Source organism: Oncorhynchus gorbuscha, linkage group LG13 (genome assembly GCF_021184085.1).
Source record: "Oncorhynchus gorbuscha isolate QuinsamMale2020 ecotype Even-year linkage group LG13, OgorEven_v1.0, whole genome shotgun sequence".
NCBI classification, from domain to species: domain Eukaryota; kingdom Metazoa; phylum Chordata; class Actinopteri; order Salmoniformes; family Salmonidae; genus Oncorhynchus; species Oncorhynchus gorbuscha.
Window position 1 is genome coordinate 16,233,442 of NC_060185.1, and position 25,313 is coordinate 16,258,754.

At 46.0% G+C, this 25,313-nt stretch overlaps 1 protein-coding gene across 6 annotated transcripts in view; it reads right to left on the reverse strand.

Moving 5' to 3' along the window:
• LOC123992544 (arf-GAP with Rho-GAP domain, ANK repeat and PH domain-containing protein 1-like) overlaps positions 1 to 25,313 on the reverse strand; it is a 119,541-nt gene that overhangs the window by 51,221 nt on the left and 43,007 nt on the right. For all 6 annotated transcript variants that reach the window (XR_006831266.1, XM_046293755.1, XM_046293753.1 and 3 more), the window contains 8 exons: positions 23,757 to 23,863; positions 22,689 to 22,888; positions 22,470 to 22,555; positions 21,992 to 22,174; positions 5,926 to 6,100; positions 5,662 to 5,796; positions 1,377 to 1,512; positions 644 to 746 (listed from right to left, as the gene is read on the reverse strand). Coding sequence is in view for 5 of the 6 variants with exons in the window: in XM_046293755.1 (XP_046149711.1) it covers positions 644 to 746; positions 1,377 to 1,512; positions 5,662 to 5,796; positions 5,926 to 6,100; positions 21,992 to 22,174; positions 22,470 to 22,555; positions 22,689 to 22,888; positions 23,757 to 23,863 (1,125 nt within the window). In the remaining variant the exon portion in view is untranslated. The remainder of the gene's footprint in view (positions 1 to 643; positions 747 to 1,376; positions 1,513 to 5,661; positions 5,797 to 5,925; positions 6,101 to 21,991; positions 22,175 to 22,469; positions 22,556 to 22,688; positions 22,889 to 23,756; positions 23,864 to 25,313) is intronic.

The window sequence follows — 25,313 nt, forward strand, 5'->3', positions numbered from 1 at the left end:
ATAAAACTAGAGGAAGGGACTAGAGGACTAGGGGACTAGAGGAAGGGACTAGAGAAATAGGGAAAGGGACTAGAGGACTATAAAACTAGAGGAAGGGACTCGAGGACTATAAAACTAGAGGAAGGGACTAGAGGACTATAAAACTAGAGGAAGGGACTAGAGGACTATAAAACTAGAGGAAGGGACTAGAGGACTAGAGAACTAGGGAAAGGGGCTAGAGGACTATAAAACTAGAGGAAGGGACTCGAGGACTAGAGAACTAGGGGACTAGAGAACTAGATAATTTGAACTCGCTATGCGCTTCAGTGATCCCGTTCTGTGAGCTTGTGCGGCCTGCCACTTCTGAGACGTTGTTGCTGTTGGACATTTATATTCGCAATAACAGGGCAAAAATATGACAAACTGGCATCCTATGATGGTGCCACATTGAAAGTCACTGAGTTCTTCAGTAAGGCCATTCTACTGCCAATGCTTGTCTATGGAGATTGCATGGCTGTGTGCTCGATTTCATACACTGGTCAGCAACAGGTGAGGCTGAAATAGCCAAATCCACTAATTTGAAGGGGAGAGAACGATTGGGAACCACTGACAGAGGTGACGTCAATATGCATGGTTACCTAGGTAAGGGTCAGTGTGTGGTTACCTTGGTGATGGATTTGACCCACTCCTTGTGGCTGTCTTGGTCGTCAGTTCCAAACAGATAGAGACGCTCTGAGTCAGAGTACAGCTCAAACGTATGGTCATAGCTGAGAGAGAGAGAGAGAGAGAGAGAGAGAGAGAGAGAGAGAGAGAGAGAGAGAGAGAGAGAGAGAGAGAGAGAGAGAGAGAGAGAGAGAGAGAGAGAGAGAGAGAGAGAGAGAGAGAGAGAGAGAGAGAATGAGGGATTGTTAAGCTCAAACGTATGGTCATAGCTGAGAGAGAGAGAGAGAGAATGAGGGATTGTTAAACTCAAACGTATGGTCATAGCTGAGAGAGAGAGAGAGAGAGAATGAGGGATTGTTAAGCTTAAACGTATGGTCATAGCTGAGAGAGAGAGAGAATGAGGGATTGTTAAGCTTAAACGTATGGTCATAGCTGAGAGAGAGAGAGAGCCCTTGAATTGAGAGAGAGCCCTTGAATTGAGAGAGAGACCTTGAATTGAGAGAGAGAGAGAGCCCTTGAATTGAGAGAGAGACCTTGAATTGAGAGAGAGAGAGAGAGAGAGAGAGAGAGAGAGAGAGAGAGAGAGAGAGAGAGAGAGAGAGAGAGAGAGAGAGAGAGAGAGAGAGAGAGAGAGAGAGAGAGAGAGAGAGAGAGAGAGAGAGAGAGAGAGAGAGAGAAAGAGATTGTTAAACAGACTGGTTTAGAGTGATGGAAGACTAGTGTTAGGTAGGTACCCATGTCTCTCTGGTGTGTTGACAGACAGACAGACTATCTCTGTAGACTTCAGGGCACCGTTGGGCGTGGAGGTCTTGTCACTCTCATAGTAACTAAAGTTCCCATCATTTAACATACACCAGCGACGACTGAACTCTGCAGAGACAAGAGCAACCAGAGGAAATATTATTCACAGAGGACATCCCTCACAGAGGACACACTTCGGACTAGAGAACTAGAGGAGAGACTAGAGGAAGGACTAGAGCACTAGAGAACTATAGAAGGGACGAGAGGACTAGAGAAAGGGACTAGAGAATTAGGGGAAGGGACTAGAGGACTACAGAACTAGAGGACGGGACTAGAGAACTAGGGGAAGGGACTAGAGAACTAGAGGAAGGGACTAGAGAACTAGAGGAAGGGACTAGAGGACTAGGGGAAGGGACTAGAGGACTAGAGGAAGGGACTAGAGAACTAGAGGACGGGACTAGAGAATTAGGGGAAGGGACTAGAGGACTAGAGGACGGGACTGGAGAACTAGGGGAAGGGACTAGAGAACTAGAGGAAGGGACTAGAGGACTAGGGGGAAGGGACTAGAGAACTAGGGGAAGGGACTAGAGAACTAGGGGAAGGGACTAGAGAACTAGGGGAAGGGACTAGAGAACTAGGGGGAGGGACTAGAGGACTAGAGAGCTAGAGGACTAGAGGACTAGAGGAAGGGACTAGGGGACTAGAGGAAGGGACTAGAGATTTAGAGGAAGGGACTAGAGATCTAGAGGAAGGGACTAGAGCACCAGAGAACTAGAGGAAGGGACTAGAGGACGAGAGGACTAGAGGAAGGGACTAGAGGATGAGAGAACTAGAGAACTAGAGGAAGGTACTAGAGGACTAGGGGAAGGGACTAGAGGACTAGATAACTAGGGGAAGGGACTAGAGGACTAGAGAACTAGGGGAAGGGACTACAGGAGGAACTAGAGGACTAGAGAACTCGGGGACTATAGGAGGGACTAGAGAACTAGGGGAAGGGACTAGAGGAGGGGACTAGGGGAAGGGACTAGAGGACTAGAGAACTAGGGGAAGGGACTATAGGAGGGGATTATGGGACTAGGGGAAAGGACTAGACCACAGGAAGGGACTATAGGAGGGGATTAGGGGACTAGGGGAACAGAGGAAGGGACTAGAGGACTAGAGAACTACGGGAAAGGACTAGAGGACTAGAGAACTAGGGGAAGGGACTAGAGAATTAGGGGAAGGGACTAGAGAACTAGGGGAAGGGACTACAGAACTAGGGGAAGGGACTAGAGGGGACTAGGGGATGGGACTAGAGAACTAGAGAAAGGGACTAGAGAACTAGAGAACTACGGGAAGGGACTAGAGAACTAGTGGGAGGGACTAGAGAACTAGTGGAAGGGACTAGAGAACTAGGGGAAGGGACTAGAGAACTAGGGGAAGGGACTAGAGAACTAGAGGAAGGGACTAGAGAACTAGAGGAAGGGACTAGAGAACTAGAGGAAGGGACTAGAGAACTAGGGGAAGGGACTAGATAACTAGGGGAAGGGACTAGAGAACTAGGGGAAGGGACTAGAGAACTAGGGGAAGGTACTAGAGAAATAGGGGAAGGTACTAGAGAACTAGGGGAAGGTACTAGAGAACTAGGGGAAGGGACTAGAGGACTAGGGGAAGGGGATAGAGGACTAGGAGAAGGGACTAGAGGAAGGGACTAGAGGACTATAAAACTAGAGGAAGGGACTAGAGGACTAGAGAACTAGAGGAAGGGACTAGAGGACTAGAGAACTAGAGGAAGGGACAAGAGGAGGGGACTAGGGGAAGGGACTAGAGTAGGGGACTAGATAACTAGGGGAAGGGACTAGAGGACTAGAGAACTAGGAGAAGGGAGTTGAAAACTAGTGGAAGGGACTAGAAAGGACTAGAAGACTAGAGAACTAGGGGAAGGGACTAGAGAACTAAAGGAAGGGACTAGAGGACTAGAGAACTAGGGGAAGGGACTAGAGAACTAGGGGAATAGACTAGAGAACTAGGGGAAGGGACTAGAGGACTATGAGAATGGACTATAAAACTAGAGGAAGGGACTAGAGAACTAGTGGGAGGGACTAGAGGAAGGGACTAGAGGACTAGAGAACTAGTGGAAGGGACTAAAGGATGGGACTAGAGGAAGGGACTAGAGAACTAGGGGAAGGGCCTAGAGGACTAGAGAACTATGGGACTAGAGAATTAGGGGAAGGGCCTAGAGGACTAGGGGAAGAGACTAGAGGACTAGAGAAAGGGACTAGAGGACAAGAGAACTAGGGGAAGAGACTAGAGAACTAGGGGAAGGGACTAGAGAACTAGGGGAAGGGACTAGAGAACTAGGGGAAGGGACTAGAGAACTAGGGGAAGGGACTAGAGGGGACTAGGGGAGGGGACTAGGGGAAGGGACTAGAGGACTAGATAACTAAGGGAATGGACTAGAGAACTACGCGACAAGACGAGAGGACTAGAGAACTATGGGAAGGGACTATAGGATGGGACTAGAGGACTAGGGGAAGGGCCTAGAGGATTAGAGAACTGTGGGACTAGAGGAAGGGACTAGAGAACTACGGGACTTGAGAACTAGGGGAAGGGCCTAGAGGACCAGAGAACTAGGGGACTGGAGAACAAGGGGAAGGGACTAGAAGACTAGATGAAGGGACTAGAGGACTAGAGAACAAGGGGAAGGGATTAGAGAACTAGGGGAAGGGACTAGAGAACTAGGGGAAGGGACTAGAGGAAGGGACTATAAAACTAGAGGAAGGGACTAGAGGACTAGGGGAAGGGGATAGAGGACTAGGAGAAGGGACTAGATAACTAGAGAACTAGGGGAAGGGACTAGAGGAAGGGACTAGAGGACTATAAAACTAGAGGAAGGGACTAGAGGACTAGAGAACTAGAGGAAGGGACTAGAGGACTAGAGAACTAGAGGAAGGGACAAGAGGAGGGGACTAGGGGAAGGGACTAGAGTAGGGGACTAGATAACTAGGGGAAGGGACTAGAGGACTAGAGAACTAGGAGAAGGGAGTTGAAAACTAGTGGAAGGGACTAGAAAGGACTAGAAGACTAGAGAACTAGGGGAAGGGACTAGAGAACTAAAGGAAGGGACTAGAGGACTAGAGAACTAGGGGAAGGGACTAGATAACTAGGGGAATAGACTAGAGAACTAGGGGAAGGGACTAGAGGACTATGAGAATGGACTATAAAACTAGAGGAAGGGACTAGAGAACTAGTGGGAGGGACTAGAGAACTAGGGAAAGGGACTAGAGGACTAGGTGAAGGGACTAGAAGGGACTAGAGGACTATAAAACTAGAGGAAGGGACTAGAGGAGGGGACTAGGGGAAGGGACTAGAGGAAGGGAGTAGAGAATGAGAGCAAGGGACTAGAGGAGGGGACTAGGGGAAGGGACTACGGGACTAGAGGAAGGGACTACGGGACTAGAGGAAAGGACTAGGGGAAGGGACTACAGGACTAGGGTAAGGGACTGAGGGACAGGAGGAAGGGACTACGGACTGGAGGAAAGGACTAGAGAACTAGGGGAATAGACTAGAGAACTAGGGGAAGGGACTAGAGGACTATGAGAATGGACTATAAAACTAGAGGAAGGGACTAGAGGACTAGAGAACTAGGGGAAGGGACTAGAGGACTAGGTGAAGGGACTAGAGGACTATAAAACTAGAGGAAGGGACTAAAGGAAGGGACTAGAGAACTAGAGATCTAGGGGAAGGGACTAGAGAACTAGTGGGAGGGACTAGAGAACTAGGGATAGGGACTAGAGGACTAGGTGAAGGGACTAGAAGGGACTAGAGGACTATAAAACTAGAGGAAGGGACTAGGGGAAGGGACTAGAGGATGAGAGCAAGGGACTAGAGGAGGGGACTAGGGGAAGGGACTACGGGACTAGAGGAAAGGACTAGGGGAAGGGACTACGGGACTAGAGGAAAGGACTAGGGGAAGGGTCTACGGACTGGAGGAAAGGACTAGGGGAAGGGACTACAGGACTAGGGGAAGGGACTACAGACTGGAGGAAAGGACTAGGGGAAGGAACTACGGGACTGGAGGAAGGGACTACGGGACTAGAGGAAGGGACTGCGGGACTAGAGGAAAGGACTAAGGGAAGGGACTACGGACTGGAGGAAAGGGCTAGGGGAAGGGACTACGGGACTAGAGGAAAGGACTACGGGAAGGAACTAGGGGACTCGAGGAAGGGACTAAGGGAAGGGACTAGGGGAAGGACAAGAGGACTAAGCAAGAAACTAGGGTGTGTGTGATTGGCTCACCCTCCCTGGCCTTGCGCTCCGTAATAGGCCGGACCATGGAGGCGGTCTTGAAAAGGAAGCCATTGTGAGTGACTGGGTGCTGTGGTGAATAGTGTTGAGGCTCCATGTCCCCAGTCACCTCCGAACGAGGCAGCTCTGCAGACACACAACACGCACAGTAATTATTCAACAGGAATAAACAACATGTAAATATGTAAATGAATATAAATGAATATGAATATATATGAATAAACATGTTATCTGTCAACAGGAGTGTGTGTGTACCTGTGTTGAGGTTGTGAGAGAGGAACTGGGCCTGTAGTTTCTGGTTGTGTGCGAGTGCCAGGGAAAGGGGGGAGGGACAGTCAGTCTGGCCAGTAGAACAGTTCACATCAGCTCCACAGAACACCAGACACAATGTTTCCAGCACATCACTGCACTGCACGTTTATACACAGGGCCTGGAGAGGGAGAGCGAGAGAGAGTGGGGGAAGAGAGGGTAGGAGGGATAATTGTTTCAAATTCAGAAAATGATCACTTTGTCAGTATTATCTAGGAGGAACTAACTTGGCTGCCATGGAATGATGTTATGGTGAGTAGGAGCTTTTTGGTTGAAACATCAGTGACCAGATTGTCATTGTAGCTGTGCCACAGCAGTGTTAGTAAACTTGTTTCTGAATTCATGGTTCAGGGTCTCAGGCAGTGCCTCAATGCCTCAAATAATGATACATTTCTGTTATGACTAAAAAAGTCATATGTGAAGTCCGCCAATATGTATTGTATTTTGTTGAAAATCTGTAGGCCTATCTCGGACACTTAAATTCTGGAATCTTCTTAGAACATCGTGACACATAACCTAGGACATTATACAAGCCTACATTCCAAACCTTACTCCTACCTACAGTCCACCTGTTGTTGTTGTTGGGCAAAGCAGTGGTGCAGCTTGACTCAGAGCTGTGATTCAGAACAATCCACTCTTAAAGTGTTTCTCAACTGAGACCAATTACACATCTCTGAGGACTTTTAGGTTGAGGGGACAGGGAGGTAAAATCCTCCAGGGTGTAGGGACAGGGACAGGGTAAGGGGACAGGGGGTAAAATCCTCCAGGGTGTAGGGACAGGGACAGGGTAAGGGGACAGGGGGTAAAATCCTCCAGGGTGTAGGGACAGGGAGGTAAAATCCTCCAGGATGTAGGGACAGGGTAAGGGGACAGGGAGGTAAAATCCTCCAGGGTGTAGGGACAGGGACAAGGTAAGGGGACAGGGAGGTAAAATCCTCCAGGTTGTAGGGACAGGGTACAGAGACAGGGAGGTAAAATCATCCAGGGGACAGGGTAAGGGGACAGGGGGTAAAATCCTCCAGGGTGTAGGGACAGGGAGGTAAAATCCTCCAGGGTGTAGGGACAGGGACAGGGTAAGGGGACAGAGAGGTAAAATCCTCCAGGGTATAGGGACAGGGTACAGGGACAGGGAGGTAAAATCATCCAGGGGACAGGGACAGGGTAAGGGGACAGGGAGGTAAAATCCTCCAGGGTACAGGGACAGGGACAGGGTAAAGGGACAGGGACACGAAGGTAAAATCCTCCAGGGTACAGGGACAGAGGAGGGACAGGGTAAGGGGACAGGGAGATAAAAATCCTCTAGGTTGTAGGGACAGGGTACAGGGACAGGGTACAGGGAGATCAAAATAAATCCTCTAGGTTGTAGGGACAGGGTACAGGGACAGGGTACAGGGACAGGGTACAGGGAGGTAAAATCCTCCAGGGTACAGGGACAGGGTAAGGGGACAGGGACGTAAAATCCTCCAGGGTGTAGGGACAGGGACAGGGTAAGGGGACAGGGGCGTAAAATCCTCCAGGGTGTAGGGACAGGGACAGGGTAAGGGGACAGGGACGTAAAATCCTCCAGGGTGTAGGGACAGGGACAGGGTAAGGGGACAGGGAGGTAAAATCCTACAGGGTACAGGGACAGGGTAAGGGGACAGGAGGGTAAATTTCCTCTAGGTTTTAGGGACAGGGTACAGGGACAGGGAGATAAAATCCTCTAGGTTGTAGGGACAGGGTACAGGGACAGGGTACAGGGAGATAAAATCCTCTAGTTTGTAGGGACAGGGTACAGGGACAGGGTACAGGGAGATAAAATCCTCTAGGTTGTAGGGACAAGGTACAGGGACAGGGAGGTAAAATCATCCAGGGGACAGGGACAGGGTAAGGGGACAGGAGGGTAAAATCCTCTAGGGTACAGGGACAGGGTAGGAGTATATGGGATGAGGGGACAGGTTAACTCAGAACCAGGCTAGGAAATGAAAGCAATCAGTGAGGGAGAGACTGCTCTGTTGAGAGAGACCAGGAGAGATAGTGGGAGGAAAGAAAGGAGGGTGTTTTTACAGCTGAGCCCAACGCAGCCTTCCAGCTTGAACACACTGAGCCCAACACAGTAACACCCACCTTGTTACACACACATGCTGCTGCACTCTCTCTGAACCAACAACCCCCCCCCACACACACACACACACACACACAGCTGCACTCTCTCTGAACCAACAACCCACACACACACAGCTGCACTCTCCTCTCCCTTCCTCGACTCTCCCTCGCCTGTTTCTTCTTCATATCCCTCCCATCAGTCACATGAGGGAAACCAGAGTCAGGGATTCACTCACACACTCAGGTGTGGGCTATAGCAACCAATCGGTTCACAGGAAGGCTGAGCAAGAAAATAAGAAAAAGGCCTCTGAGAAATAAGTGCTTCAAGACTTCCATCCCTCACACACACACACACACACGGACGGAGGAATCCAATACTTTTAGACAACCCCTGGAGAGGCAGAGAGAGACAAACGTTTTTCAGAGGACCGTGTGGACTGCACTCTATACACTGGGTGTGTCTCTGAAAACATAACTCAGTTAGTTACAGTCCTCCTTTCTACAGAAAAGATGAACTAAAACATGCAAGTCTTGTAATCAGAGAGTGATTAGAGATACCACTTCCCTCGATCCTCCCCCCTCCAACTAACAAAGGTTTTACCCGCATGAAAAGCAGAGGATCACACACACGAGACAGGAAGTGATCCATATGTTCCAGCATTACCTCACCAGAGAGACCGAGCAGACAGAGAGACCGAGCAGACAGAGAAACCGAGCAGACAGAGACCGAGCAGACAGAGAGACCGAGCAGACAGAGGCACCGAGCAGACAGAGAGACCGAGCAGACAGAGAGACCGAGCAGACAGAGAGACCGAGCAGACAGAGACACCGAGCAGACAGAGACACCGAGCAAACAGAGCGACCGAGCAGACAGAGCGACCGAGCAGACAGAGAGACCGAGCAGACAGAGACACCGAGCAGACAGAGACACCGAGCAGACAGAGACACCGAGCAGACAGAGACACCGAGCAGACAGAGACACCGAGCAGACAGAGACACCGAGCAGACAGAGACACCGAGCAGACAGAGACACCGAGCAGACAGAGACACCGAGCAGACAGAGACACCGAGCAGACAGAGACACCGAGCAGACAGAGACACCGAGCAGACAGAGACACCGAGCAGACAGAGAGACCGAGCAGACAGAGAGGCCGAGCAGACAGAGAGGCCGAGCAGACAGAGAGGCCGAGCAGACAGAGACACCGAGCAGACAGAGACCTCTCTCTCTCGCTTTCTGTCTTTCTCTGCCTCTGTCTCCCTCTCTTTCAGTTCAAAGGGCTTTATTGTCTTGGGAAACATATGTTTACATTGCCAAAGTAAATGGAATAGACAATAAATAAAAGGGAAATAAACATTAGTAAACATTACAAAGGTTTTAAAAGAATATAGACATTTCACATGTTATATTATTGGCTATGTACAGTGTAGTAACAATGTGCCAATAGTTGAAGTATGAAAGGGAAAATAAATCAACTGCAATATGTGTTGTATTTATGTTGTTTGTGCTTCACTGGTTGCCCTTTTCTTATGGCAACGGGCCACAAATCTTGCTGCTATGATTGCAGACTGCATTAATTCGCCTAACACATACGAGTTGGTCATTGTTTGATTTGTTTTCAAAGTCTTTGTGGACCTGTGTAATCTGAGGGAAATATGTGTCTCTAATATGGTCATACATTTGGTAGGAATTTAAGAAGTGCAGCTCAGTTTCCACCTCATGGGCAGTGGGCACATAGGCAGACCTGGCTATTGAGAAGACAGCCTATCTCAATTCAATTTCATTTTAAGGGCTTTATTGGCATGGGAAACATATTGCCAAAGTTAGTGAACTTGATAAAACAAAAGTGGAATAAACAAAAAAATAACAGTAAACATTACACTCACAGAAGTTCCAAATTAATAAAGACATTTCAAATATACAGTGTGGTAACGATGTGTAAATAGTTAAAGTACAAAATATATATATATAAATATGGGTTGTATTTACAATGGTGTTTGTTCTTCACTGGTTGACCTTTGTGGCAACAGGTCAAAAATATTGCTGCTGTGATGACACACTGTGGTATTTCACCCAGTAGATATGGGAGTTTATCAAACTCGGGTTTGTTTTCAAATTATTTGTGGATCTGTGTGATCTAAGTGAAATATGTGTCTCTAATATGGTCATACATTTGGCAGGAAGTTAGGAAGTGCAGCTCAGTTTCCACCTCATTTTGTGGGCAGTGTGCACATAGCCTGTCTTCTCAAGAGAGCCATGTCTGCCTACGGCAGCCTTTCTCAATAGCAAGGCTATGCTCACTGAGTCTGTACATAGTCAAAGCTTTCCTTAATTTGGGTCAGTCACAGTGGTCAGGTATTCTGCCGCTGTGTATTCTCTGTTTAGGTCTAAACAGTGTTCTAGTTTGCTCTGTTTTTTTGTTAATTTCTTGACACATTGGAAATAATTATCTTTTTGTTTTCTCATGATTTGGTTGGGTCTAATTGTGCTGCTGTCCTGGGGCTCTGTGGGGTGTGTTTGTAAACACAGAGACCGAGAGATCAAACATTTGACATACCAATTAGGATCTGGCAACAAAAAAATACTTGAATCAGTTATAGAACCCATTGCCCTTTATGGTTGTGGGGTCTGGGGTTCACTCACCAACCAAGAATTCACAAAATGGGACAAACACCAAATTGAGACTCTACATGCAGAATTCTGCAAATATATGCTCAGTATACAATGTAAAACACCAATAATGCATGCAGAGCAGAATTAGGCCGATACCCACTAATGATCAAAATCCAGAAAAGAGCCTTTTAAATTCTACAACCACCTAAAAGGAAACGATTCCCAAACCTTCCATAACAAAGCCATCACCTACAGAGAGATGAACCTGGAGAAGAGTCCTCTAAGCAAGCTGGTCCTGGGGCTCACAAACACAAACACACCCCACAGAGCCAACAATAGAGGGATAAGGATAGAGAGAAAGAGGTGTGAGAATAGAGGGATAAGGATAGAGAGAAAGAGGTGTGAGAATAGAGGGATAAGGATAGAGAGAAAGAGGTGTGAGAATAGAGGGATAAGGATAAGGAGAGAAAGAGGTGTGAGAATAGAGGATAAGGATGAGAATGTGAGAGGGATAAGGATAGAGAGAAAGAGGTGTGAGAATAGAGGGATAAGGATAGAGAGAAAGAGGTGTGAGAATAGAGGGATAAGGATAGAGAGAAAGAGGTGTGAGAATAGAGGGATAAGGATAGAGAGAAAGAGGTGTGAGAATAGAGGGATAAGGATAGAGAGAAAGAGGTGTGAGAATAGAGGGATAAAGATAGAGAGAAAGGTGTGAGAATAGAGGGATAAGGATAGAGAGAAAGAGGTGTGAGAATAGAGGGATAAGGATAGAGAGAAAGAGGTGTGAGAATAGAGGGATAAGGATAGAGAGACAGAGGTGTGAGAATAGAGGGATAAGGATAGAGAGACAGAGGTGTGAGAATAGAGGGATAAGGATAGAGAGAAAGAGAGTAAAGCCAAGTTCTAGAAACTGATCTCTTCCTGGTAGCCATATTGACGCACATCCAAAGTCTAAACAAACAACCCCATAAATGGTTTAGTGCAGTCAGCCATACAGCCACACCACGTCTGCACCCACCCAGCACTTACCGTATACACTGAACAAAAATATGTGAAGTGTTGGTCCCATGTTTCATGAGCTGAAATAAAATCAAATCAAATTTATTTATATAGCCCTTCGTACATCAGAACCCCAAACAGCAAACAATGCAGGTGTAAAAGCACGGTGGCTAGGAAAAACTCCCTAGAAAGGCCAAAACCTAGGAAGAAACCTAGAGAGGAACCGGGCTATGTGGGGTGGCCAGTCCTCTTCTGGCTGTGCCGGGTAGAGATTATAACAGAACATGACCAAGATGTTCAAATGTTCATAAATGACCAGCATGGTCAAATAATAATAAGGCAGAACAGTTGAAACTGGAGCAGCAGCACAGTCAGGTGGACTGGGGACAGCAAGGAGCCATCATGTCAGGTAGTCCTGGGGCACGGTCCTAGGGCTCAGGTCCTCCGAGAGAGAGAAAGAAAGAGAGAATTAGAGAGAGCATATGTGGGGTGGCCAGTCCTCTTCTGGCTGTGCCAGGTGGAGATTATAACAGAACGTGGCCAAGATGTTCAAATGTTCATAAATGACCAGCATGGTTGAATAATAGTAAGGCAGAACAGTTGAAACTGGAGCAGGAGCATGGCCAGGTGGACTGGGGACAGCAAGGAGTCCTCATGTCAGGTAGTCCTGGGACATGGTCCTAGGGCCCAGGCCAGTTGAAACTGGAGCAGCAGCATGGCCAGGTGGACTGGGGACAGCAAGGAGTCATCATGTCAGGTAGTCCTGGGGCATGGTTCTAGGGCTCAGGTCCTCCGAGAGAGAGAAAGAAAGAGAAGGAGAGAATTAGAGAACGCACAACAGATGTCACAACGGTGTGAGGGAATGTGCAATTGGCATGCTGTTTCTAGATAATTTAATGTTAAATAACCACCATAAACTGCCTCCAACGTCGTTTTAGAAAACTTGGCAGTACATCCAACTGGCCTCACAACCACAGACCACGTGTAACCACGTCAGCCCAGAACCTCCACATCTGGCTTCTTCACCTGCGGGATCGTCTGAGACTAGCCATCCGGAAAGCTAGTTAAACAGGAGTATTTATGTCTGCAATAAAGCCCTTTTTGTGGGGAAAAACTCATTCTGATTGACCTATGCCCTCCCAGGCCCACCAATGGCTGCGCCCCTGTCTAGTCATGTAAATCCATAAATTTGGGCCTAATGAATTTATTTAAATTGACAGACTTGCGTAAAATAATTTTAATTGTTGCATATTGCGTTTATATTTTTGTTCAGTATACATTTTAGTCATTTAGCAGACTTATACAGAATGACTTACAATTAGTGCATTCATTTTAAGAAAGCTAGGTGGGACAACCTCATATCACAGTCATAGTAATTACATTTTGGGGGTCGGGTGGGGGGTGCTGTGGGATTAATCAAGATAATCTTATCAGAAGATTTCGGGAAGATCGGCAGGGACTCAGCTCTCCTGAAGTTAGGGGGAATTCAGAAGATCGGCAGGGACTCAGCTCTCCTGAAGTTAGGGGAAAACTTGTTCCACCATTGGTGCTGTGCCAGGACAGACAAGAGCTTTGACTCGTATGAGCCGGCCCCTCGTATGTGTGGGAGGGCCAATATACCTGAGGTGGCGGAACCGAGTGCTCGGGTTGGGGTGTAGGTTTTAAACTACACAGACATATTGAGAAACTCCTAAACCACTAACACACACAAACATATCCCAAACAATTCACACACATTCCTCTGCATCTCATAACACTGTCAGCCTACAGTCACACTGTCAAACTAATATTCTCAGTGTTTCCGGTCTAATCACTGGGTTGGTTGATGAATTAGAATGTGGAGGTTAGCTGTGAGGTAGACTGGCACCCATGTAAAAGCAGTGCTAGCCTGTACTGCAGGATGCTAGAAAAGTGTACATCATTTAGCTTCACTATGTTATAAGTGTGAAGTTCAGCAATCAAATGAGGATAAAAGTTATTTCTGACCATGTCAGCTACGCAGCAAAAACTCCTGGCACTAGATATAAGATGATAGCATAGTTTAGCAGAGATATGCTATAAGATGCTAGCATAGTTTAGCTGTGATGTGCTTTAAATGCTAGCATAGATTAGCTGTGGTGTGCGATAAGATGCTAGCATTGTTTAGCAGTGATACGCTATAAGATGGCAACATTGTTTAGCAGTGAAGTGTTACAGTATAAGACGCTAACATTGTTAGGCTGGGATGTGCTAGAATGATAACATAGTTTAACAGTGATGTGCCATGAAAAACCAACATAAAGTGTGTTAGTAGGGTGTTGGGCCATGAGCCAGCAGAACAGCTTCAATGTGCCTTGGTAAAAATTCTAGAGGTGTCTGGAACTCTATTGGAGAGATTCGACACCATTCTTCCACGAGAGATTCCATCATTTGGTATTGATGGTGGTGGAAAACACTGTCTCGGACGCCAATCTACTGTAGAATCTCCCATAAGTGTTCAATTGGGTTGAGATCTGGTGACTGACACATACACACATCCTTTAAACCCCCCTGTGCTCCTTCTTCTAGCCATGGTAGCCAAAATAATGGGCATTTTTACACATGACCTAAGCATGATGGGATGTTAACCACGCCTGTGTGGAAGCACCTGCTTTCAATATACAGTGGGGAGAACAAGTATTTGATGCACTGACGAGTTTGCAGGTTTTCCTCCTTACAAAGCATGTAGAGGTCTGTACTTTTTTTTAATCATAGGTACACTTCAACTGTGAGAGACTGAAACTAAAACAAAAATCCAGAAAATCACATTGTATGATTTTTAAGTAATTAATTTGCATTTATTGCATAACATAAGTATTTGATCACCTACCAACCAGTAAGAATTCCGGCTCTCGCAGACCTGTTAGTTTTTCTTTAAAAAGCCCTCCTGTTCCCCACTCATTACCTGTATTAACAGCACCTGTTTGAACTCGTTACCTGTATAAAAGACACCTGTCCACACACTCAATCAAACAGACTTCAACCTCTCCACAATGGCCAAGACCAGAAAGCTGTGTAAGGACATCAGGGATAAAATTGTAGACCTGCACAAGGCTGGGATGGGCTACAGGACAATAGGCAAGTAGCTTGGCAAGAAGGCAACAACTGTTGGCGCAATTATTCGAAAATGGAAGAGGTTCAAGATGAAGGTCAATCACCCTCGGTCTGGGGCTCCATGCAAGATCTCACCTCGTGGGGCATCAATGATAATGAGGAAGGTGAGGGATCAGCCCAGAACTATACGGCCGAACCTGGTCAATGACCTGAAGAGAGCTGGGACCACAGTCTCAAAGAAAACCATTAGTAACACACTACGCAGTCATGGATTAAAATCCTGCAGCGCACGCAAGGTCCCCCTGCTCAAGCCAGCGCATGTCCAGGCCTATCTGAAGTTTGCCAATGACCATCTGGATGATCCAGAGGAGGAATGGGAGAAGGTCATGTGGTCTGATGAGACAAAAATAGAGCTTTTTGGTCTAAACTCCACTCGTCGTGTTTGGAGGAAGAAGAAGGATGCGTACAACCCCAAGAACACCATCCCAACCATGAAGCATGGAGGTGGAAACATCATTCTTTGGGGATACTTTTCTGCAAAGGGGACAGGATGACTGCACCGTATTAAGGGGAGGATGGATGGGGCCATGTATCGCGAGATCTTGGCCAACAACCTCCTTCCCTCAGTAAGAGCATTGAAGATGGGTCGTGGCTGGGTCTTCCAGCATGACAATGACTTCCAGCATGAGCATGACAACGTATGATCTCTGTAAATGCAAACAAAGGTTTCTGTACCAAATATTAAGTTCTGCTATTCTGATGTATCAAATACTTATTTCATGCAATAAAATGCAAATGAATTACTTAAAAATCATACAATGTGATTTTCTGGATTTGTGTTTTAGATACAGTCCCTCACAGTTGAATTGTACCTATGATAGAAATTACAGACCTCTACATGCTTTGTAAGTAGGAAAACCTGCAAAATCGTCAGTGTATCAAATACTTGTTCTCCCCACTGTACTTTGTGTCTCTCATTTACTCAAGTGTTTCCTTTATTTTGGCAGGTACCTGTAGTTTAGCCGTGATGTGCTATAAGCTGGAAGCAGAGTTCAGCAGAGTGGGAGAGGGAGCGGATTCTTATAAGGTTGTCCATTCAGAAAGGTGAGACTGACCACACAAAGAACACATGGAGTCACACATACCAGTGTCTCTACCCCAAACACACACACCCCCTCTGTCTCTCCCACACATATACTAGTGTATCTCTACCCCCCCCCCCCACACACCCTATGTCTCTCCCACACATATACTAGTGTATCTCTACCCCCCCCACACACCCTATGTCTCTCCCACACATATACTAGTGTATCTCTACCCCCCCCCACACACCCTATGTCTCTCCCACACATATACTAGTGTATCTCTACCCCCCCCCCCCACACACCCTATGTCTCTCCCACACATATACTAGTGTATCTCTACCCCCCCCCACACACCCTATGTCTCACATACATACATACATACATACATACATACATACATACATACATACATACATACATACATACATACATACATACATACATACATACATACATACATACATACATACATACATACCACACAATTACTGTAATACCCACACACTATCAATCACAGACACACACAGGCAGCTGGGATTATGATATACTGGACACAGACCAAAGTCTGGCTTCAGTGCCATTCACACATCTACTCAGACAACACACAAATTCGGACACACACTCGGATTCATACACACTCGGACACAGCATTCCAACATGTCTCCATCCAGCTGAGCATAGAGGAAGGGTAAGGCTGTGAGGCAAAGTCCATTTCAATCATCCAACTCACATACTGTATTTACACAGTTCAACACCCACACAAATACAACTCTCAGAAACACACCAAAATAAATACAACCCTCAAATACAGTCCCCGCTCACATTTTATACACATGACGCACAAACCAACACTTATCTAAAAGATACAAAACAAGCATTATCCACATACATACAGAGCACAGAGTTATACTGGCAAACAGCTACTTCAGTAGTACACTCACCCATTAGCTGACATTATAGTCCTCTTGACTGTCACTGGTGTGTGTGCATGTGTGTGAGTGCATGTGTGTGTGTGCCAAACTGAATAGTTCCAAGTGACAACCCTCCAAGAGCACTCCTCACAAAGCTACACGTCAACTACACCACAGCAGGAAAGAGAGGAAAAGGCACAGACAGAAACTTTCCCCAGCTCCACTGATCTGATTCAAACAATGAGACAGAGAAAAGGGGCGGAGAGGAGAGCAACTCTGGAGAGGAGGAATTAGAACACATTCCTGTAGAAAGACCATGATGATGTCAGAGGGAGGGGTGGAGTCCTGCCACGGTTAGATAAACAAAGCAGCATGAGCTCCGACACACACTAATACATGCCAGAGGTGGGCTTAGGCCCAGGGAGAGCACGGAGAGTAACACTGTCCAGATAAGAAAATGGAGCAGAGAAAGTGAGAGAGAGAAAGCGAGGGAGATAAGAGGGGGGAGCAGGAGAACAAAGGATTCATTTAGTCCAATGCATAAAGAGAGTGAGAGTGTGTGTTACTCTCTATGCTGTTGCATCCTGGTCCAACAATCAGAATCAGAGAGAAAACTTCCTGTATTTTGAGTTTCTTTAAATCTCTGCTGCACACACGACACACACACACAGGGAGTGAACAGATGGTAAACTAAATCACTTAAGGAGGAAAATGGAATCACACAAAGTCAAGTGATGAATGTGATTCACAGACAGACAGACACCGAGACCGAGACCGAGACCGACACAGACACAGACACAGACACAGAGACAGAGACAGACAGACACAGACACAGACAGACACAGAGACAGAGACAGACACAGACACAGACACAGAGACAGAGAGACAGAAACCGAGAGAGAAAGCGACAGAGACAGACACAGAGACAGACACAGAGACAGAGACAGACACAGAGACAGACAGAGACAGACACAGACACAGAGACAGAGAGACAGAAACCGAGAGAGAAAGCGACAGAGACAGAGACAGACACAGAGACAGAGACAGACACAGAGACAGACAGACACAGACACAGACACAGACACAGACACAGACACAGAGACAGAGACAGAGACAGACAGAGACAGACAGAGACAGACACAGACACAGAGAGACAGAAACCGAGAGAGACAGACACAGACACAGACACAGAGACAGACACAGACACAGACACAGACACAGACACAGAGACAGAGAGACACAGAGACAGACACAGAGACAGACACAGAGACAGACACAGAGACAGACACAGAGACAGACACAGAGACAGACACAGAGACAGACACAGAGACAGAGAGACAGAAACCGAGAGAGAAAGCGACAGAGACAGACATACATAGACAGTGAGATATGTGCAGTTGGCATTGCTTCTGGTAACTGGGTTAAGAGGCTATTGACTGACCCAGCGAAGAGCTGTAACACTGAGGCATTCACTACACAGAAACACACACACACACTGAACGGAAGAGATGGTGCGAGATGGAGGGGTAGTGGAGGGGATGGATACTGAAGGATTAAAGATACAGGAGGGGTATACTGTAGATACCGGAGGGGTATACTGTAGATACCGGAGGGGTATACTGTAGATACCGGAGGGCTATACTGTAGATACCGGAGGGGTATACTGTAGATACCGGAGGGGTATGGATACCGGAGGGGTATACTGTAGATACCGGAGGGGTATGGATACCGGAGGGGTATACTGTAGATACCGGAGGGGAATGGATACTGGAGGCTAATGGATACTGGAGGCTAATACTGTAGATACTGGAGGGGTATACTGTAGATACCGGAGGGGTATACTGTAGATACTGGAGGGGTATGGATACCGGAGGGGTATACTGTAGATACTGGAGGGGTATGGACACTGGAGGGGTATACTGTAGATACCGGAGGGGTATACTGTAGATACTGGAGGGGTATGGATACCGCAGGGGTATACTGTAGATACTGGAGGGGTATGGATACTGGAGGGGTATACTGTAGATACTGGAGGGGTATGGATACTGGAGGGGAATACTGTAGATACCGGAGGGGTATACTGTAGAGGAATACTGTAGATACCGGAGGGGTATACTGTAGATACTGGAGGGGTATACTGTAGATACTGGAGGGGTATACTGTAGATACTGGAGGGGTATACTGTAGATACTGGAGGGGTATACTGTAGATACTGGATGGGGTATACTGTAGATACTGGAGGGGTATACTGTAGATACTGGAGGGGTATACTGTAGATACTGGAGGGGTATACTGTAGATACCGGAGGGGTATACTGTAGATACCGGAGGGGTATGGATACCGGAGGGATATATACTGTAGATACCGGAGGAGTATGGATACTGGAGGGGTATACTGTGGATACCGGAGGGGTATACTGTGGATACCGGAGGGGTATACTGTAGATACCGGAGGGGTATACTGTAGATACCGGAGGGGTATACTGTAGATACCGGAGGGGTATGGATACCGGAGGGGTATACTGTAGATACCGGAGGGGTATGGATACTGGAGGGGTATACTGTAGATACCGGAGGGCTATACTGTAGATACCGGAGGGCTATACTGTAGATACCGGAGGGCTATACTGTAGATACCGGAGGGCTATACTGTAGATACCGGAGGGCTATACTGTAGATACCGGAGGGCTATACTGTAGATACCGGAGGGCTATACTGTGGATACCGGAGGGGTATGGATACCGGAGGGGTATGGATACCGGAGGGGTATACTGTAGATACTGGAGGGGTATGTATACCGGAGGGTTATACTGTAGATACCGGAGGGGTATACTGTAGATACCGGAGGGGTATGCTGTAGATACCGGAGGGGTATACTGTAGGTACCGGAGGGGTATACTGTAGGTACCGGAGGGGTATACTGTAGGTACCGGAGGGCTATACTGTAGATACCGGAGGGCTATACTGTAGATACCGGAGGGGTATACTGTAGATACCGGAGGGGTATACTGTAGATACCGGAGGGGTATACTGTAGATACCGGAGGGGTATACTGTAGGTACCGGAGGGGTATACTAGGTACCGGAGGGGTACCGGAGGGGTATACTGTAGGTACCGGAGGGGTATACTGTAGGTACCGGAGGGGTATACTGTAGATACCGGAGGGCTATACTGTAGATACCGGAGGGGTATACTGTAGGTACCGGAGGGGTATACTGTAGATACCGGAGGGGTATACTGTAGATACCGGAGGGGTATACTGTAGATACCGGAGGGGTATACTGTAGATACCGGAGGGGTATACTGTAGATACCGGAGGGGTATACTGTAGGTACCGGAGGGGTATACTGTAGATACCGGAGGGGTATACTGTAGATACCGGAGGGGTATACTGTAGATACCGGAGGGGTATACTGTAGATACCGGAGGGGTATGGATACCGGAGGGGTATACTGTAGGTACCGGAGGGGTTTTATTATTATACTTTTATTTCAACAAGGAACACAGACTGAATGTCTCTTTTACAGCTGGGCCCTGCGTATACATGTTTACACATACAGTTTAGGTACGATGATTTAAAAAATAAACACGACAAACCATCACAGATAACACAAAGAAATACAGCAGCAGATTATTACATTTAGACACAGGTTATTCTACTAACAGGTTATTCTACTACCAGGTTATTCCACTACCAGGTTATTCCCCTAACAGGTTATTCCACTACCAGGTTATTCCCCTAACAGGTTATTCCCCTAACAGGTTATTCCCCTAACAGGTTATTCCCCTAACAGGTTATTCCCCTAACAGGTTATTCCCCTAACAGGTTATTCTACTAACAGGTTATTCTATTACCAGGTTATTCCACTAACAGGTTATTCCACTAACAGGTTATTCCACTAACAGGTTATTCCCCTAACAGGTTATTCTACTAACAGGTTATTCTACTAACAGGTTATGCTACTAACAGGTTATTCCCCTAACAGGTTATTCTACTACCAGGTTATTCTACTACCAGGTTATTCTACTACCAGGTTGTTCCCCTAACAGGTTATTCCCCTAACAGGTTATTCTACTACCAGGTTATTCCCCTAACAGGTTACTCTACTAACAGCACAGTAACTTTTATTCCCCGAATCAGTTGCAAGCAATACAAAAATAAAAATCCCCCAATAAAATGTTTAAAATGGGCGACAAGAGTCTCAAGTTGAAGTTTAGTCTGCAGGCTATTCCACAGGCAAGGAGTGTAAACAGGAAAAGGCAGCCATACCCAACTCTGTGGAAATCACATGGGCCTCAAGTGTAATCCAAGCTTGAGACCTGGTTTTAGGAATTCTACTTCTAATATTGATGAGTGATGATAAATAAGAAGGTAGTTTATTCAGAAGTGCTTTATAGACAAACACGAGAGCATGTTGTTCTCGTCTCATGGACAGGGAAGTCCAACCCACATTTTGATATAAAACACAGTGGTGATTTCTGTAGCTAGCAGCCGTAATAAACCTAAGTGCGCAATGAAAAGTAGCATCCAGCGATTTAAGTGTTGTTGCCGTAACATTCATGTAGATAATATCCCCATGATCTATAACAGACATAAAAGTAGCTTGCACAATTTATTTTATATTTGTAGAGGACAAACATGTCCTGTTTCTATAGAGGAAGCCTCGCTTGATTTTTAGCCGTTTCTCAAAGTTCGCCAACATGCATTTTAATAGACAGTTCATCATCCAATCATATCCCTAAGTATTTATTTGCAGAGACCCGATTCATTTGAGAACCATCTAAGTTCGTAAGTGCAAGTGTATTTTCAACCAACTTCTTGAACCTATTAAAAATCACAAAATGTGTTTTCTTTGCATTTAAAACAAGTTTCAGCTGTATAAAAGAACCTTGTAATATCTTAAAATCTGTCTCCGATAGTGATAATGCTTGGTCAGCCGTTGAAGCGATAGAGTACATGACAGAGTCATCGGCAAATAAATGAATTTGACACTTTCTTATCTCATCGCCGATATTGTTTATGTAGAAAGTGAACATAGACACTGTAGGGGTATGGATACTGGTAGAGTTAAGTTTAGGTTGGAGATAGGTCAGATTAGAGTTATATAAAGGGTTAAATTGGAGGTTGGTCAGATAAGGGTAATATAAAGGGTTAAATTAGAGGTAGGTCAGATTAGGGTTATATAAAGGGTTAAGTTAAGGTTAGGTTGGAGGTAGGTCCGACTAGGGTTATGTAAAGGTTGTTCTTACATTGTTGAGCTCTGTCTGGTTGCCGTAGAGGGGGTGATATTTGCGGTATTTGCCCTGTCTGTATTTAGAGCTGATGAATCGTCGGCGGGCTTTGCTGCAGCTGGTCGGACTCAGCGCCTCACTGGGAGGGATGTTCGCCGCCCAGAACCTGTTCAGACGCTCGTTTCCTAGCAACAGGAACACCTGGGGGACAGGTGAGGGGGAGGTTAGATAGGGACACCAAATCTCTGTCTGTCTGTGTGTCTGTTTTAGTATTCTTGTGAGTACCAGAAGTCTTGACAAGAATATTAAAACAACTAAAATTCTGAGAAGTGAGGACACTTGTAAAAATAGTATTTTAGGCTTAGGGGTCAGGGTTAGAATTAGGGGTTAATGTTTTAGGGTTAGGGAAAATAGGAGTTTGAATGGGAATCAATTGTTGGTCCTCAAAAAGTCCTCACAAGTATAGTAAGACATAGTTGTGTGTGTGTGTGTGTACCTGTATAAGCTCCTCTGTCCACACCTTCCTGTCCATCTTCAGACTGCGCACCTTAGAGATGCTGGGGCCCAAACCCCGATGCTCTCCTACAACACACACACAAGCAAAAAAATACATAATTCTATGACTGCATTCTGTGTATAATAGAGAAACCTGTCCAACCAAAGGTCAGTGGATCTGAAAGTTCTACAACTATCTGATGACAGTAAACACACTGACCTGCACAGCATTTGCAGACCACCACACACAGGTTGATGGCAGCCCACTCAGGTTTGGCGGCGCCACAGTCGGCACAGCAACAGTTGCTAGGCTCCGCCCAGATTTGATTAGCCACCTCGCTATTGGACAGAGCATCTCCAATTGCGTCACGCATTGCTTCTACCCACTGCTCCTTATGTTGTTCCGAATCTGCTAGAAAACTACACACACACACACACACACACAACACACACACACACACACACACACACACACACACACACACACACACACACACACACACACACACACACACACAGAGTCTTGTACAGCTAACCTTGTGGAGACACATAATTAAGACACATTATTATTATTATATATTTCTAACCCTAGCTCCTAAACCTAATTCTAACCCTAGCTCCTAAACCTAGCTCCTAAACCTAACTCTAACCCTAGCTCCTAAACCTAATTCTAACCCTAGCTCCTAAACCTAGCTCCTAAACCTAACTCTAACCCTAGCTCCTAAACCTAGCTCCTAAACCTAGCTCCTAAACCTAATTCTAAACCTAGCTCCTAAACCTAACTCTAACCCTAGCTCCTAAACCTAATTCTAAACCTAGCTCCTAAACCTAACTCTAACCCTAGCTCCTAAACCTAACTCTAACCCTAGCTCCTAAACCTAACTCTAACCCTAGCTCCTAAACCTAACTCTAACCCTAGCTCCTAAACCTAACTCTAACCCTAGCTCCTAAACCTAACTCTAACCCTAGCTCCTAAATCTAACTCTAACCCTAGCTCCTAAATCTAACTCTAACCCTAGCTCCTAAACCTAATTCTAATCCTAGCTCCTAAACCTAATTCTAACTCCTAAACCTAATTCTAACTCCTAAACCTAATTCTAACTCCTAAACCTAATTCTAACTCCTAAACCTAATTCTAACTCCTAAACCTAATTCTAACCTTAACCCCAAGTCTCTGAACACTGAGAAATGTCAGACCTCTCACACTCACACACACAGTAATCCGGTCAAGCTGAACACTCCCTCTCTAACCTTGCTGTGTGTGTGTGTGTGGTGTATGGGTGTAAACCTGAAGATGCGGTAGGGTGTGGTCAAATCAAAACTGCGGCGGTCAGTGACTTTCACGTTTCCTACATTCATGTCGATAGACGTGATACCGATGCCAAGGCGGTAGTCCTGGAAACAGAACACACACACATCACACAGCTGACGTCACCCACTACAGCAACCATGATCAGAGCTGGGTTCAAATATAGGCATATTTAAGTATTTGTCATTTAGTGCGTCTTTACACAGGCAGCCTTGCTAAAATGTAAAAAATAAAGACATTTATTTTTTTTTTCAACTGTTTTTGCTTTGTCAGTATAGGGTATGGTGTGTAGATTGATGAGGGGAAAAAACGATTTAATACATTTTAGAGTAAGGCTGTAACGTAACAACATGTGGAACAAGTCAAGGGGTCAGAATACTTTGCGAATACACTGTATATAGAAAATAATATATATGGGGGATTGGAAATGATGCAGACAATTACATTGATGGAAACTACAATCTGCAATATTAAAGCTGATCTACCCCCTAAAACAATTGGTTTGAAATCTTCCTAGAAGTGACACAGGGTTGACGGAGAGACACTTGAATTTTGGCATTTTACTTTAAGCCTTTATTGAATTCTCTATTTGGTCTGTATTAAAGGGCACTTTATGTAACTTAACAGGCTTTTAAAATACTATTATTGGATTATTATTATTATAATATACACACAATTTCTACTTAAAAATAAAAAGGACACAAAAAGACACTAATTTTGTGGAACGAACCAAATAGCCAAATCTAACTTCAAAATACTTATTTCCAAATACATTGGGTGTTTCTCAAAATACATCCTACCCTGCTCCGAGCACACACACTGGAGCACGGGAGGGTCGGAGTATGGCTCCAACTCAAAGTATGCGAAACAGAGCACGGGGGGGGGGGGCACTTCTCGAATGCATACTCAGTTTGTACATACGTTGAAGCATCGATGCCAGCTTCAACGGAAAGTATGCAAAATAACGCAAAATGTATTGGTGGACATTATTTGAGTTAAAGCGAGAGAAATGTTGCCTATTCACATCTCATATGTTGCCTGATTACAATATTTTATCATGATAAGTTAATAAATAAATGCTTTGTTAATTTTGTCATGTTTAACTGCCTACATACCGTAGATCACAAGCCCCATAATAAGTCAATAGGGCAAACTGTTAGTTAGCCAGATAGAATTGGTAGCTAGCTACCCACGAAGAATTGACATCAATACAGTAAGGGGAGGAGCAGCGTGAGGTAATACAGTAGGGGGAGGAGCAGCGTGAGGTAATACAGTAGGGGGAGGAGCAGCGTGAGGTAACAGTAGGGGGAGGAGCAGCGTGAGGTAATACAGTAGGGGGAGGAGCAGCGTGAGATAACAGTAGGGGGAGGAGCAGCGTGAGGTAATACAGTAGGGGGAGGAGCAGCGTGAGGTAATACAGTAGGGGGAGGAGCAGCGTGAGGTAATACAGTAGGGGGAGTGCTAGTGGTTCTCAAATGCAATGTTTTATGCATTCTTCACACTCTCGTCCTCACAACAATGTACTCAAGAGAATGT